Source organism: Dermacentor variabilis, chromosome 5, assembly GCF_050947875.1.
Source record: "Dermacentor variabilis isolate Ectoservices chromosome 5, ASM5094787v1, whole genome shotgun sequence".
Taxonomy (NCBI): domain Eukaryota; kingdom Metazoa; phylum Arthropoda; class Arachnida; order Ixodida; family Ixodidae; genus Dermacentor; species Dermacentor variabilis.
In genome coordinates, this window is record NC_134572.1 from 57,185,647 (window position 1) to 57,199,921 (window position 14,275).

The 14,275-nt window shown below is 44.6% G+C and overlaps 1 protein-coding gene across 2 annotated transcripts in view; it reads right to left on the reverse strand.

The window, feature by feature from the left end:
* Positions 1 to 13,638, reverse strand: part of LOC142582635 (uncharacterized) — a 122,105-nt gene extending 108,467 nt beyond the window's left edge. Inside the window, exon 1 of one of the 2 annotated variants that reach the window (XM_075692546.1) lies at positions 12,912 to 13,638. In XM_075692546.1, the coding sequence (XP_075548661.1) occupies positions 12,912 to 13,145 (234 nt within the window). In that variant the 5' untranslated portion in view covers positions 13,146 to 13,638. The remainder of the gene's footprint in view (positions 1 to 12,911) is intronic. The other variant, XM_075692545.1, reaches the window with a different exon arrangement.
* Positions 13,639 to 14,275: the final 637 nt, after the last annotated feature.

Here is a 14,275-nt window from a genome sequence, read left to right on the forward strand (position 1 = left end):
ACACACCGTGGGAAGACGAAAAGGTATACGACCTATTGTTCCGGCGCCTGGAGCCTATTAATCAACGAAATTAGTCGCAGAGATCTCACGACGGGGAAGCGATTGCGAATATGGGATCCTCTCGAACAAAAGCGATCTTGGCGTGGAATACAATACTCTCATGTCTTTCAACGGTTTCCGAACCTGTCTAGTCAAATGAAGTGAGCGTTATGATAAAACAGATCACTCGGCGTGGTGTTGGCGAGTTCATGTGTACCTTAATTAGGCGTAATATACTGAACGAGAATGTGCAGAACAATACGACAAAATGCTGCGGTTAAACTTTTTGTCACCGTACCATGATTAATTGGCTTGATTTGGCAGCCACCGAAGCAAGATACACCATGGATGAAGGAAAAAATATAGAAAGGAGCATACCGCAAAGCGATTGAAGCCGACCAGGCGGCCCAACACATGTTCACACGTCAAAGTGCACGGTTGGTTTTAATGTTCCCACTGTTCAGGCAGCGCCACGGCAGGGCAGCTGAACGAATGCTCACCGAATAAAAACTGCTGGCGTAGCTACTGGAAACCAAACTTCTCAGCAAATCTAGATTCTTGCTCCGTGATCTCGACGTAAGAGGTCACGTGTTGGGCCACCCACTACTGTGGCTTCACGGAGCTAGCGCTCGCTTGCCAATGCTGGATGCGTGACAATGCTCCCTCCTATGCTTTTCCTACCTCCATGATATACACGCACGAAAGTCGAAATAAAAACTTGCGTTCACTAAATTCACTTCGTAGTTGTAGCTACCCGAACTTAAGTGGCACCCTTTGAGATCTATATATAGACAGTGAATGAGAACAAGCTTTAGCACGTGGCATTGCAAATAGTTTCTCAGCAAGCGGGTCACGCAGTTAAACATAGGAGTGTTTGTGGATAGTTTCATTGCTCTAAGTCGGCATAAGCTTTGTCCTTCCTTGTAAGCATTTGACGGCATCTACGTACATCTGCAAGCCCAATAATGGGCCTCTTCAGCTAGAAATTCGTTCGTGTGAAGAATGTTAGCTCGATGAATCGCTGGTAGGATGAACACAAGTTTGCATTAAAGGGATCCATCCTATTCATTGGGACGGCCACCAGTGACTCAGGGTTTATTCAGGTCGCGTGAGAGTCAAGGAAGCGCACCGAAATCTTCGGAAGCAGACAGGCATACTAGCGTATATTATTCCACAAGAGTTGTGGCTGCAACGTATACAAGTACCTTAGGAGCTACACATATAGCTCAGCACACGCACACATGACACCTGATGCGGTGTACAAACGATGCGATATTTGTGCCCCATTCACCCGCAATATGGCCCAGATAGTTTGCAGGTGTCGCAGATAGTTTACCATCAATTTTAAATGAGCGTGGTGTGAGAGATGTCAGATTGCTTAATTACTTGATCAAACATGTCTGAAGCGTAGATCGTGGTAATTGGTAAGCGGCGAAAGGTGACAATGTCGGCTCGAAAAGCAGATTCGGAAGAAACACTCTTTTCCTTTCCGCACAGGGCATAACAAATAAGAGCTCTATAAAGGGGAGATAGGACCATATGTTCTGCTCATAACAAAGCAAGTGCACATGGTGACAATACTTATATATGCATATATCGCTAAAGTTCTTAAATCGTTCACAAAGAGCGCAACATTTTTTGAAAGGATAGAGAAAGTAACACCGCAACAGGCGACACGAGAACAAAGCCTATTGACACCATAACTACCGTTTTGCTGATATATACTAATCTGAACATTCGTGCTTGATTTGTTATTTGTACTTCTCTCGTCGACATAAAACGTATTTTTTTAAGCAGCCTTGTCACCCTTACATGCACGTGTACAGTCACTGAATAACTCTGGGCACGCTATAAATAACCCAGGATCGGCTGCCCTGCAGCGCGCAGTCTTGAGCTTCCCTTTCTTATATGCTTCCAATTTTAAAATCTCGCCTCAATATTTGGTCACTTCTTCAATAAAAGGAGCGACCAAATAGAGCGCATTTTGGATGTATTTTCTGCTTTGAGCTGCCTGGCATTGGTGTACGATGTCCGCGTTCTTTTCTCAAGCATGATTTGCATGTGACAGCGTAAAAATAAGTACTCAGTTTAATGTTGGTAATGGTTGCGGTGTGGTTACGGTGTTACTTGAACTTGACATCACTACAGAAATTATGACAGAAGTAAGTACCTTACAATTGCCCCTATTCTTCCATATCGCGAAATATAAGAAAGGAACGCCATTTACGGCATGAAATCAACTGCTCCTTTTTGATGCCTCGTAATTCAATGCATTAAGGTTACTGACAAAGCACGACTGCAACTTATTTATAACGTAGTTTGAAGATAACAGGCGGGAGAATATATAGGATAGAAGATCACAGTTTCTTCAAGGTAACGTGTGTCTGTTTAATCGCAAGAGTGTGTTCAAAGATGTGAGTTCTTTATTCGGGCCGCCTTCGTTTTGTACAATGTTCACTGGGCTGAACACAAAGCCCAAGAAGTCGTGCGTACGTGCTTTCTCGAAATAACAGCAACAATGATAAAACACTGATGTTCCTGTCACAGGCTTTCCTTCCCGTGTCCCTCTAATGACTGAAAGATTTGATTTGAAGTAATGTCATGATGCAAACGCACTCACATTTCGCTAATCGTCCAGCGTAGAACAATTAGCACGTGATAAAGCTTAATTGAGATTGCCCAGCCTAATTTCTTTCATAAAAACTATCAACATCGCCCGTCTTTTTCCGAGCACGAACTGTTATTATAGCTGCCTGATTCATGAAGCGCTGTAAATATATGAAGCATTCAGCGTGTTGTATTTCTCTTCCATCGTCTCACATTACCTGCGTGACGCATGAGAAGCCGCGCTGCCGGCTCCGCTTACATGCACGGTTCCTCCTCGCTTCCATTTTCCTCCCGCCTTTTGGTTTTCACGCGTGCCTATACAGAGCTGTCGCGCGAGCCCGTGTCACGCGCCTCCTTCGACCGCGTCGTTGCGTCGAGAAGTCGTCATCGACGCGGACGAGTGGCGTTCGGACATTCGAAACCGGCGGCCTTCTTGAAAAGCCTGAGCGAGGTGACGAAGGGGGTGGGTGCCGTCATCGTCGACGCGACATCGCGTCACCACCGCCCTATACACTTGCAGTCGTCGGTCTTTCCCAACGCGGGTTCGTGCTGGAGTGAAGACGCATGTCACTTGCACAGGGCGCTCTGCTGTGGTGACACTTCGAGGCTCACGGCGTGCGCTGCGCGGGAGCGACACCGGTGTCGGGTGCCACGCCTTTCTGGCGCTCGAAGCCTCCGTATAACGCGCGCGCGGGCGCAGTACTTTTATTACTTGCGTGCTTGAGCAAGGAGTGCGCGCGAGCGAGGGCTGCTGCTGCTGCTATAGCCGCTGCTGGTTGACTGGCTGCTCGCGCATTTCTAGGTTCGGCCCGCGCGCGGAATGGCCTTCCGCGTGGCGGCCGTCCCACGCGAGCCTTTGTCACTGCGTCGAGCCCGGCATGGTTGCTTGATTAACGGGTATACTACTCTGTGTGTGCATGCTCGCGCTACTGCGGTTTTTACGGCGGTCAGCTGCGCCTTCTGGTTGCTGGCTGCACGATATGGGGCGCTTTAGTTTCACTCTGCGGGCTTATCTTGCTCGTTTCATTTGTCTATACGTAAAAGAAAAGAAAAAAAAAGAAGAGAAAAGGGCGCTGATTAACATCCCGCCGCTAGGTGTGTGAGATGTCTGCCTCTATGTCATTGAGCATATTAAATGAGAATATTCGTTTACACTTGGTTATTCAAGGTACTGTGTTCTTTTCTTGTTACTATACACAGTTTATACCCCTGTTACACTGGCGACCGTAACCGCGGTTACGTTAACCGCGGGTAATGACTTGTGTCAGGTGCTATTTTTGTATTTGTGTGCGACGAAGAAAAAGTTCAAAGAAGTGCAATCACTGACTTAGCGGATCGTAGGCGAGATTAAGTACCTGCCTTGAATTAAGAGTTTATTCAGTATATATCATATTTCTAGGCGTTGATCCAGTCGAGATGAAGTATAGATATATAGACCCTATTTCTGCGTTCGTCCATTGTTGCATTCACCCGTTGAACGTAAAATATTTTCGTCCTGGGGAGACAATAATGGCTTCCTTTAGTAATTATTGTCGAGTTTGGTTCTTGTTCAAGCGTAACCTTCAATTTGCCAGCTTAAGATACGAACTAGTGCTAACACCCGTATTCGTGTTGCGCTTAAGAGTGCTGCTGCTTTTTTCTTTCTCCCCCCCTCCCCCCCTACCTCCAAGTGGAGTGAACCATCGTTCTTGATACCGTAATAGGAAAACCTGGCGATATAATGTTGCATGGCAGTTGCTAGGTTTCAGTTTGACGACTGAAATGTGAACTTGTTAATGCAGGGCACGCCTTATTCCTCTATAGGGGCTGCCTCTTGCTGCTTTTTGCCCCTCTGGTATCTGTTGTCACCCGAACTCTATGATCTTGCCCAGCACTATATGCGTCATAAACGTTTTCGTGCTTTTTCCATCGCTGATATTGTGGCCCACAGATATGTGTGCAAGATGCCATGCCATTGTTACGAAGTATCATGTGTAAAGGGACATTCGTTTGTTCAGAAAAAAAGCTTTTTTTTTATAAAGGTTAGGACATTCCGCAGCTTAAATGAGTAGGTCGCATCCTTATTTACCGTCGTCGACTACACGCATATTTAATAAATAAGATATAGGGCTGACACATAATAAAAGGTAATAAAACGCTATATAGTGTATATATACAGAATTCTATGTTATAGTTACTTACTTTCTAGGTAACATTAAATGTTTTCACCCTGTCTCACTCGTTTATGGCCCTGCCAAACTCACCGTACAGACCAGTGCATATAAGCAACCTGAATATGTATTTGAGCAGATGTAGTCTTCCGTTATTATTCCTGAGTAGTGCGTTGTTCTCTAGCTCTGTAGTCAGTATCAAAGGTAGTCACTGAATATTGTTGCGCGAATAATGACATCAAATTTCACTCTGTGAGTGATTAGAAGCTATTGAAGATTCAGCTTTGTTATTTATTCGGGCAATACGTCGAGCTTTAAGCATTAATGCTTGCGTCCGCATTTGTTTAAAAACGAACAGAAAAAGAAAGGAAACGTCGCGATGAGATTTAGGTGTCTCATTGTAAACGTAAAGTCACGTATCGAATATCATGCTATACTAAGGCTTTTGTGGGGGATATTATGTGTTTGAACGTACGTAAGTTCAAACGCACAGTGTTTAGTGGGAGGACGATAAAGCACGAAAGAAAAAACACATGCAGGCTGCACTCCTATCTATTCTCTTGCGTTGCTTCAATACCTTTTCTAGAGAAAGGTTCTTGAGGCTATGAAATACAGGATGTTGAAACAACAGGATGAAACAACAGGATGTTGAGAACGATTTTCGTAAGACAGCCTCTTTATTGAAGGGGTTGCGCTATAAATTTATAATCAACTGGCAGTATTCGTTATTAAATGTAGCGTCAGTGAAGGAAATAAACGCTAAAAACACTTAAAATTCGAATACAACGTATTAAAAAGACTAAGAGCAACGTATGTGTCCATTCTTCACTTTTCTGATGAAAACTCTACGGTCGGATAGTAAATGCAAAATATTTCTCGCTATTCACCAAGGTTTCAGTACAGCACGAGCATTAGTATAGTTTCCTAGAGAATCAGTAATACTATCTAAAGTTACTAAACCTTACTATTGTAACTTTGATACAGCGTTGTATTTGTAGAAGTAATTCGCTTTAAAATATTTTCAGATATGTTCCTCTTTCTGAAAATATTTTTATTATCCTGTTTACATGGCTAACATGTGTGTCTTTTCGTGTGCGCTGTGTTTTCCCCCAACGAGGAACGTCGTTTTTGCTTCAGGATAAAAGTTAAATTTTTTCGAACTGCCCAGAAACATATGTTTTTGTTGATTGTATGTGAGCTATATAACTGTTGTCACTATGTTAGGTGCACGTTAAAGAACCCCAGGTGGTCGAAATTTCTGGAGTCCTCCACTACGGCGTGCCTCATAGTCAGAAAGTGGTTTTGGCACGTAAAACCCCATAATTTTTTTTAAAAATTTCGTTGTCACTACAGTTTCTTCTATAATTCTTGCTTGAAACTTTTTCGAGTATAACTATGAATTTAGAGAAGAGGAGGCAGCCGATGAAGTTTTCTTGAACACAGTTATAATGACAATAAAAAGAAAGTTTGTTTCAAGTATAACGTACATAACAAGTAATAACATTGTTTTGTGACTGACAAATAGGCTTTCTTATATATCACAGAGGCTTAACACTTCTGTATTTTGTTCTTATAAGACAGGCAGGTGTGCGTGTGATATATTTATATAGTTTCCTTTGTGCCCAGGAAGGAAACGTGATCAGCGTATAATTCAACGCTGAGGCATCAAGAATGGCTGGGGTAGTATTTAGGATGGAGAGCACTATAGTGTTTTTACCTGTTGTACACAATTCATTTATCTAATCATCTTGTGCGCGTTGCTTCGTGTAATGAAAAGACGGGAATTATCACTCGCATGCGAATGTAAAATTTCATTTTACTGTCGCCTGCAGGGGCCGGCTTGGAAATTGGCGTTGGAAACGACAGTGGACAGAGATTGTTCTTGTTGCTCTGAGTCGAAAGTACATTCTATATGTGTCAGCATAATATATATAGACAAGGTTGACATGCGTTCACCGAGAAAGAAGGTGACGAAACAGCAAATCGCTTCACTATTAAAACCTACCTTTCATTGCCCAATTGCAATAATTAATCGCTCTTGTGCTCGACCGGCCCCTGTTCTTGCGATGCACTTTATGGAGCAGATACATCATAGTCAACATGGACCCTTAATTTTAATGTGGTATTGTCCTTGAATGTAACTGTGCAGTTTTTTCGACAGCGCTCAAAACGAGAAGTTTGCATGTCCTTACGCATAGCATACATAATTTCACATATCTCCCACCAAATGTAGATTATCTTGGTTACTTATTAGTGAGAATATTAAGCGATGCGATATGTAGGGTTTAGCATATAGAGAAATTTATTTACTATCCTATTTGGGTCTGTTGATGGATGCTATTAAGTGCAGATTACGTAACACGTTACCGACAAGAATGACAAAAAGAAACAAATAGTGCACCCCACCATTTGAGTATTATTCGTTTATTTCGGTCATCCCTGACCATAACGTGCTACGTAATCGGTACTATGCAAGTTATTTTGACTTTCGAAGCCACAAGTCACTAAAAAGATTGCGCTTCCGGCCGCTTTGAGATACGTGGCTACGATTTTGGAGGAACCTAATTACGTCTCATAACATGAAGTTATGCGCTGGTGCCAGTTAACGTGAAATGTGCAAATATATCTGGAATGCAGAAATTTTTATCATGAGGCGACCAGTTAACTGATTGTTTTAAATGAAACTGTCCGCATCTAAAAGGAACGAGTCAGATTCTACGAGGGTGAATAAGAAAGTCTCTGCCCTTATTTTTTATTAGCCAAAGTAAGGTACATACGGGTAATTACAAATATACGTACTTTTCTACGCACATTACACTATTTTTTCCACCTAGTCCCCACACAGGATCATACATTTGTTCCACCGCAGTACTTAATTTGAGATGCCTCTGTGGTAGAATTAGTGCTCCCCAAACGCTCATTGTGATGCAAGTCTTCACGGCCTTTTGCGAGCTCACAACAGAACCACCTCACACTTTCCAAAGCGAGACACCCTTTCCCATACGTGGGTTTCATTTCCCTGTGGATTTCGATGGGTGTTCGTCCCTTGCTGCATAGAAAACCAATCAGACTTCGTCGCACGTACGCCGTGGACGTGTGAAGAATGTCCATCACCGGGCCAGTCCAAGAAAGGTCCACCGCAGGGAATGGATATGTTGACTTCGCATTTACATCTGAAATTTGGCTAAAAGAAAAATAGGGGCAAGGACTTGCTGATTCGCCCTCGTACGTACTAAGTAAGGGCAGCAGCATTGTCATTTCTTGTCCTAAGGAATTTACCTGAGTGATGAAACATGCAGCCCTTCTAAATCCTGCAATGGCATAGCGGAATTTTGTAAGACCCGTAGGGTAACATATATTGGACCTATGATAATATACTTGTTGGAATAGCATTTAAATCAGACAAACTGAACATGAGAAACTTCGGTTCAGAGAGTTTCGCAATACTCTCATCTGTTATACTGTGTTACATTCTATAGAGTCGAGTAAATCCCAAGATCTCGCACATTCGAATCACAAGCGGGCCCTATTTTGATATTTGTTTTCGTCCTATAGGCAATGTAATGTACTGTAGCTGAAAACGAAAAAAAAAGTTAATATTCCCGTGTATCTTATTTCTTGTGCTTGACGGCAAAGACATCGTTTTAGTCATCGTTATAATTTTGTTTTCAAATGCCGCTAGTTTAATGAACTTTTGCATTTTACTTATATTTAAGTGGAATCGTCAAGGATGGTTACGAAATAAATGCGTTGATAGCAGCCACAGTGCTTGCGTCATCCAAAGTCGCAGTTGAATGCGGATGTTATTACTATAGGCTGCTATTGTAGTTACGGTAGCTTAGTGGCGATTGCATTTTCCTGATGACCACGAGTCGACCGGCTTGATTCCGGGCTGCATGCGCGACGAAGGCCGTGTTCTGAGGGAGACACTGTGCAAGAACGCTTGTGTAGATTGCTTTGGGTGCTCATTAAGTAACCTCAAGTGGTCAAAACTATTTGTGAGTCCTCCACCGCGTGTGCACTGCGATGCTTAACTACTTACTTCAATAAAAAAAGAAGGTGGAAAAAAAGGTGTTGGGTTGAATATTGCGGGAGTTTCAGAAAAAGTATGTCTTGCTGCTCGTACAAGCCATAAACGTTGTCGCAAGGCTAAAATCTAGATGTGAACAGGGGTGCTTAGATAACTATAAATCACAAGAATGTTATTCGGAGAGCTCCAGAGTGCTTTCCATATGTGTAAAAGATCAATGTGAAAATACGGCGACAGCTAGAATGTTGAAGCTTTGCGGAATGATGGTGTAGTCCCTCTAGATGCTCATAGTTGTTTTAAGATGTCTCTATGGAGAGTAATGAACCATCGGCACACGTTTGAGTATATATAATGCGAGTTAGCGCCTCGTAGGAGCGCGGGTTGAATTCTGAGGCTTGTTTGTGGAGTGGAAGCGAACCTGACGTCACCTCGACGCATGAGAAAGCTGCAGTGGTGGTATGAAGAGTCAGGTGAGGCATGACATTATGTTCTGATAGAAGACAGAGCCTGCTCTCTACAGATTCTCGTCGCTCACGATGACAACGACAGAAAAGTTTACATCCGAAGAACAAAAAAATCAACATCTGGTTTTCGTGCAGACGTGGCGTTTTAGCGATATTTCTTAAACTAACTTCAGTTTGCTAGTAACATGCTGGGGATTTACGGCCAGAAAAGTGGAGATTGTGGAGAAATTGGCTAGGAGTGAGGGGCAGTCCCTCCTAAAAGCTGGCACTGTCTTTGTTATAGTCACTAAACGCCGCCTAATTTTGCTAAGTTACTTCTTAATGTGCACAGCAAATAATGAAATGCGATTTCAAGAGCTATGCAACTCCTGCGCAATTAGGCTCGGCTTGTATTCGCAAAACTCTTACGCCAGTGCCAATTGTGGTTGGCAGCTGCCGCAACAATGTCGTCGTTATCAGAGGTTCTTTATAGAAAGTATTTACGTGACGTCACGCATGACGTTTTGTTGTTCTGTATTCAGAGCTTCCATTGAGCTGCTTGAGAATAGCGGATTGAGGAAAAGCACAGCTTACCACTGCATGAGCTAGCAGTACAACAATATGGTGGCATTGACGATGCCACTGCCTAAGCCTATAGATGACTGGCCGGCATCCGGGTGCGAGCCATTTAACAAACGCGCATGTACGTATTTAAGAGAAGTTTTGTGATTACGGATCCTGGCTTCTCACTTTGAATTTTAAATATCACAATTACGTCAGCCTATTCTCAGAATGCAGAAAGCTGCCCCCGCAGTTTCCCCGGTTGTTATTTTGTTGCTCAATCTCTACAGTATTAATGCACCGGGTGCGACACCTATATGACGATGTATGATGGGGGGGATGAGGTGGCGAAATGTTAAGCGCTTTGTCAAAAGCCTATATGCTACTGCAGTTTCTTCATCACTAGAACTTGTTTACGCGCTCAAGCGAAGAAATATATTTTGAAATATTGAGGGCTCAGTCCTTGCAGCTCTAAGCTAGTAATTATATGCTTCGTGTCTCGCGAAGCCTTTTGCGCGCAATGGCTGATATAGTAACGGCGCCAAGTGGTGTAGGCAGTGAGACGGTGACGAAGTCAGCCTATGACAAACAGTTCTCATAAGCAAGATTGTTTCGTGTGTGTACAGCCTTACGCAATAGATCGATTCTGAAGAGCAAGAAATCATGACGCCCACGAAGAGGATAGCCATTAAATGGTAAATCATGAATTACCCGCGCATGACACCGTGAGGTTTTATCATCTGCTGCCATATCTATAAGCCTGGCTAAGGTTATGCCAGTCGAGCATAGTGTGTCATTGATTGTCGTGCTACTTTTCATGGGTTTATGATTGAAAATATGTTATATGATAGACTAGATGTGAATAGTAAATTGGGTAGAAGCAAAAGACTGCATACCATAAAGAGAAAATCTCTTTTATAGAGTAAAACAACAGCATAAGTAAATTAGCACTACAGTGCATATATGTAAGAGAGAAAGTAGGACAATGTGAAATAGGTCAAATTTGAGCACAGCAACCCAAGACGATGTCATTTGAAACCATTAAAACAGTCATATTGACAGAATAAACTATCTACATTAATCTAACTGGCTAGAGAATGTTTGACTGGAAAAACAGCTTTTGGAATGCACAAGGTGCTGAATCAGGCCTACACTAATATGAAGCCATTCGCTGTATGCTTAACACAGGAAAGAGAAAGGAGAAGGAAAAGTTTCACAGGAGAACTCGAGTTAGTGACTTTGATACTTGTACATCAGAAATCAATCCAACTCTGTCCTGTGCTTAGCACTGTATCTGTAAATACAGTTTTATTTTGTATTTGCCCTGTTCTGAATCTTGCGCAATAAAAGCGCTTATTAACAATATCAACTATCAGTCATTGCGCTTATGTAAAGCCGCTATGAAGGTTGTCTAGTGCTCGTCTAGTGCTCGTCCTATACTTTCTGTACGGCAAGAGGGTCTCCTGTACGCATATATTTTAAGTTTTTGTGTACTCCTGTTGCGCCATAGTATTAATTATTAAGCACAATACGTCACGGCCCCTTTGAAATTGTGTGTGTGTGTGGCCAGAGTGGTGGCCCAAAGTGCGACAAACATTTAGCATTCCATGTCAGCAGTCAGGTGGAGTTCCAGAAGGAACAAACTACAATTTTGGAAGAGGGCGCGTTCAGCGCACTATAGAGCATGCTGAAAGATATATATTACGCGAGCGGCGAAGCATTATCCATTAGTGTCATTTTAATGATTCACGAGGCTGTCAGCGAAAGGGCAAAAACAAACAGTCCGTGCTATGCATAATTATTTAAGGTTTCTGATCTTTATGATACACGCACATTCATTTTTCCCCGCTTTTGGCATAAAACGATGAATTATTTGTTTCTAGAGACCAGACGTATCAGTTGTTCACGTCGATGCTAGAAAACTGCCGACATGCGCGGAAGCAGCTTCTATAGATACGTTCTGTTAAGGTCAACAATCTTCTTGACATACTTTACGTCATGATGAGGAGTTCTCCTTGCTTCGTAACACGTATGTGTGCACTGTGCTTGTGTTTATTTAGACTATTGTTTTTGTGACATGCTTTTGAGTGTAAAAACGTAGATGCAGCGTCGCTGGCTAATTTTGCACACTAGGCACTGCTCGAGAATATCAACAGGTGTAATGAAGATAAATAAATAAATTGCATTAGTGTTCTGTGCGATGCCAGTCTCCCAGCGATGTTTCTTTACTCCTCCCGGACTAAGGGTTAGATATGTTGTGGTGTCTTGTGTTGTCACAAACTTCATACAGCAATATCCGACCATGTCCTCCTTATCGACCCAGGCACAGGTTCAGTTTAACTTGTTATGAGCTTGCCTTCTCCAGTTCGTGTGAAAACTAAGTCGTCATGAAAGCTCATGTTATGCTGCCCAAATGCGAGTATACCTGACGGTTATGACCATTTCAAAGCGCGGTACCAGAAAAGTTAAAAAGGCTTTGGTCTAGATACTAGAAAACTTGACAGAGCTTTCATCTGATCACACGGGACCTATACAATTAAAGAAGAGAGAAAGGGAGAGATTTTGCAAGTCTGTGATTCCAGTACTAAGACATTCCTATATAATAAACATGCAAATCTGGATTACAAAATAATTGACTTAAAGCATATATAATCTCCATGCAATAGCATCAATAAAGAAAACTTTGCCATGCACGTATTGCCCTTTCTGGCGAATGAACCCACCGATATATTACAGGCGCTTGCAAATTAATATTGCTGCTTCCCATGCTTGCATATCTCCCTTGACATTAGGCACGAGAGACGCCATAACGACGGCTCGGCAAATTTGTCCGCCCCGTACGCGCATAATCGCCGCGCTCGTATTGCAAGCGTGTGTTCGTAAAATTTCAAGTTCAGTGAAGGAAACGCATGCATCCGGAGGGAAATAACGCGAAGGTAACGCCGACTACGACGACGCGACGCTGCAGGTGTCGCGAAAAACCACGTGCGCGCGTCATCGCGACGGCGATCGAGCGAACGACGGGACAAGGAACAAGAAGAAAGAAAAAAAAGCGCGGGGACGCAAGCGAGAGACACTCACGTCCTTCTGGTCGAGCGTGCCGAACACCTCGAGCTTGTCCAGGCGGACAGTTCCTTGAAAGGGCAGGAACCTCGTGCCGCGGGAGATGCGACTGTTGCTCCACACGGCCGCGGTCACTTCCTTGGTCGGCGGCCGATCGCCGGACGTCGTCGTCGTAGAGTCGGTCGTCGTCGACGTAGCGCGGTCACTGATCACCAGACTGAGCTCCTTCGGGATGAGCACGAACGTCTCCATCGTTCTCCGAGGAAAGCCACACACTGCGCGCGCTGCCACTCTTGCGCCTCCCCGTTGGAACGGATGAAGACGACGACGAGGCGTTGGCGCACAAAAAATAAACGAACAGCGGCAGCGCGAGACGGGGTCCCCCACTTCACGAAAACAGTGAGATGCTGTCGCAAAAGTAGCAGCAGCAGCAGCGGAAGCAGAGCAGTGGCGGAGGCATCACGAGAAGAGCGGCCGAAGCTGCAGCACCGAGGAGGACGCCGCTCGTAATCCCTCGGCCCGATGGTGTCGTCTCATGCCGGTCTCCGACGGCGTGCAGTCTGGCTCGAGTGAAAGTTCGCGTGTCTCGACTGCCAAAGACAGGTGGCAACGGTAAGGAACTCTGCCGGGCCGGTGTTGGTGGCGTCGCGGGGAAAGGGGAAGAGAAGAAGACCGGCCCTTGCGAGAGAACGGAGGCGTACCGGGGAGGCGCCCGGGGGTCGTTAAAGGTGCGCCGGCCCACCTGGCCGCTCGCTCTATTGGCCGGCCGCTCCTCGGCGCCGGCGAATCCAGGCGCGAGTCAGGTAAGACGCGGGGTGCGACGCGCCACGCGGTCGCCATTGGCCTCGGCTGCGCTGAAGCCGCCGCACCGGGTGCCATTGGGGGAGACCAGGCGCGTTCTTTTGGAGCGGTGCAAGAGATGAGCCGCGAGGAAACTGCGGAAATAATAATAATAAACTAAAGGAAGAAAGCAGATGAGCCTGGGTTTTGTTTTTCCGGTCTTGCCTGCCGGTAGCCGTCGTGGTGAAAACGCTGCGCTGCCGCGTCCGTATGGCAAACGTCCGAGCGCTCCTTTCCAGCAGCCGAACGCGCAAGAGCAGTCCCCTCGCTGACTAACCGTTGTTGCGGAAACGTGTTGCTTCCTCGATGCGCGTGCGCTTCCTGGCTTCGGTTTCTCGGCCCTGGAGCTGAGCCAACGTAGCGTGGCCGAGAAAATTGAGCAGAAAGACATTACGCGTGTGTGTAACGACACGTATGTTATTAGAGGCGATAAACGCGCGTGGAATATGTGATGAGTGTTTATAGCCTTTGACTATTCATACGGGGGGAGCTGCTGTGCTCCGGTGTATGTTAATTCCTAATTTCCGCGCACTTTTGAGCGG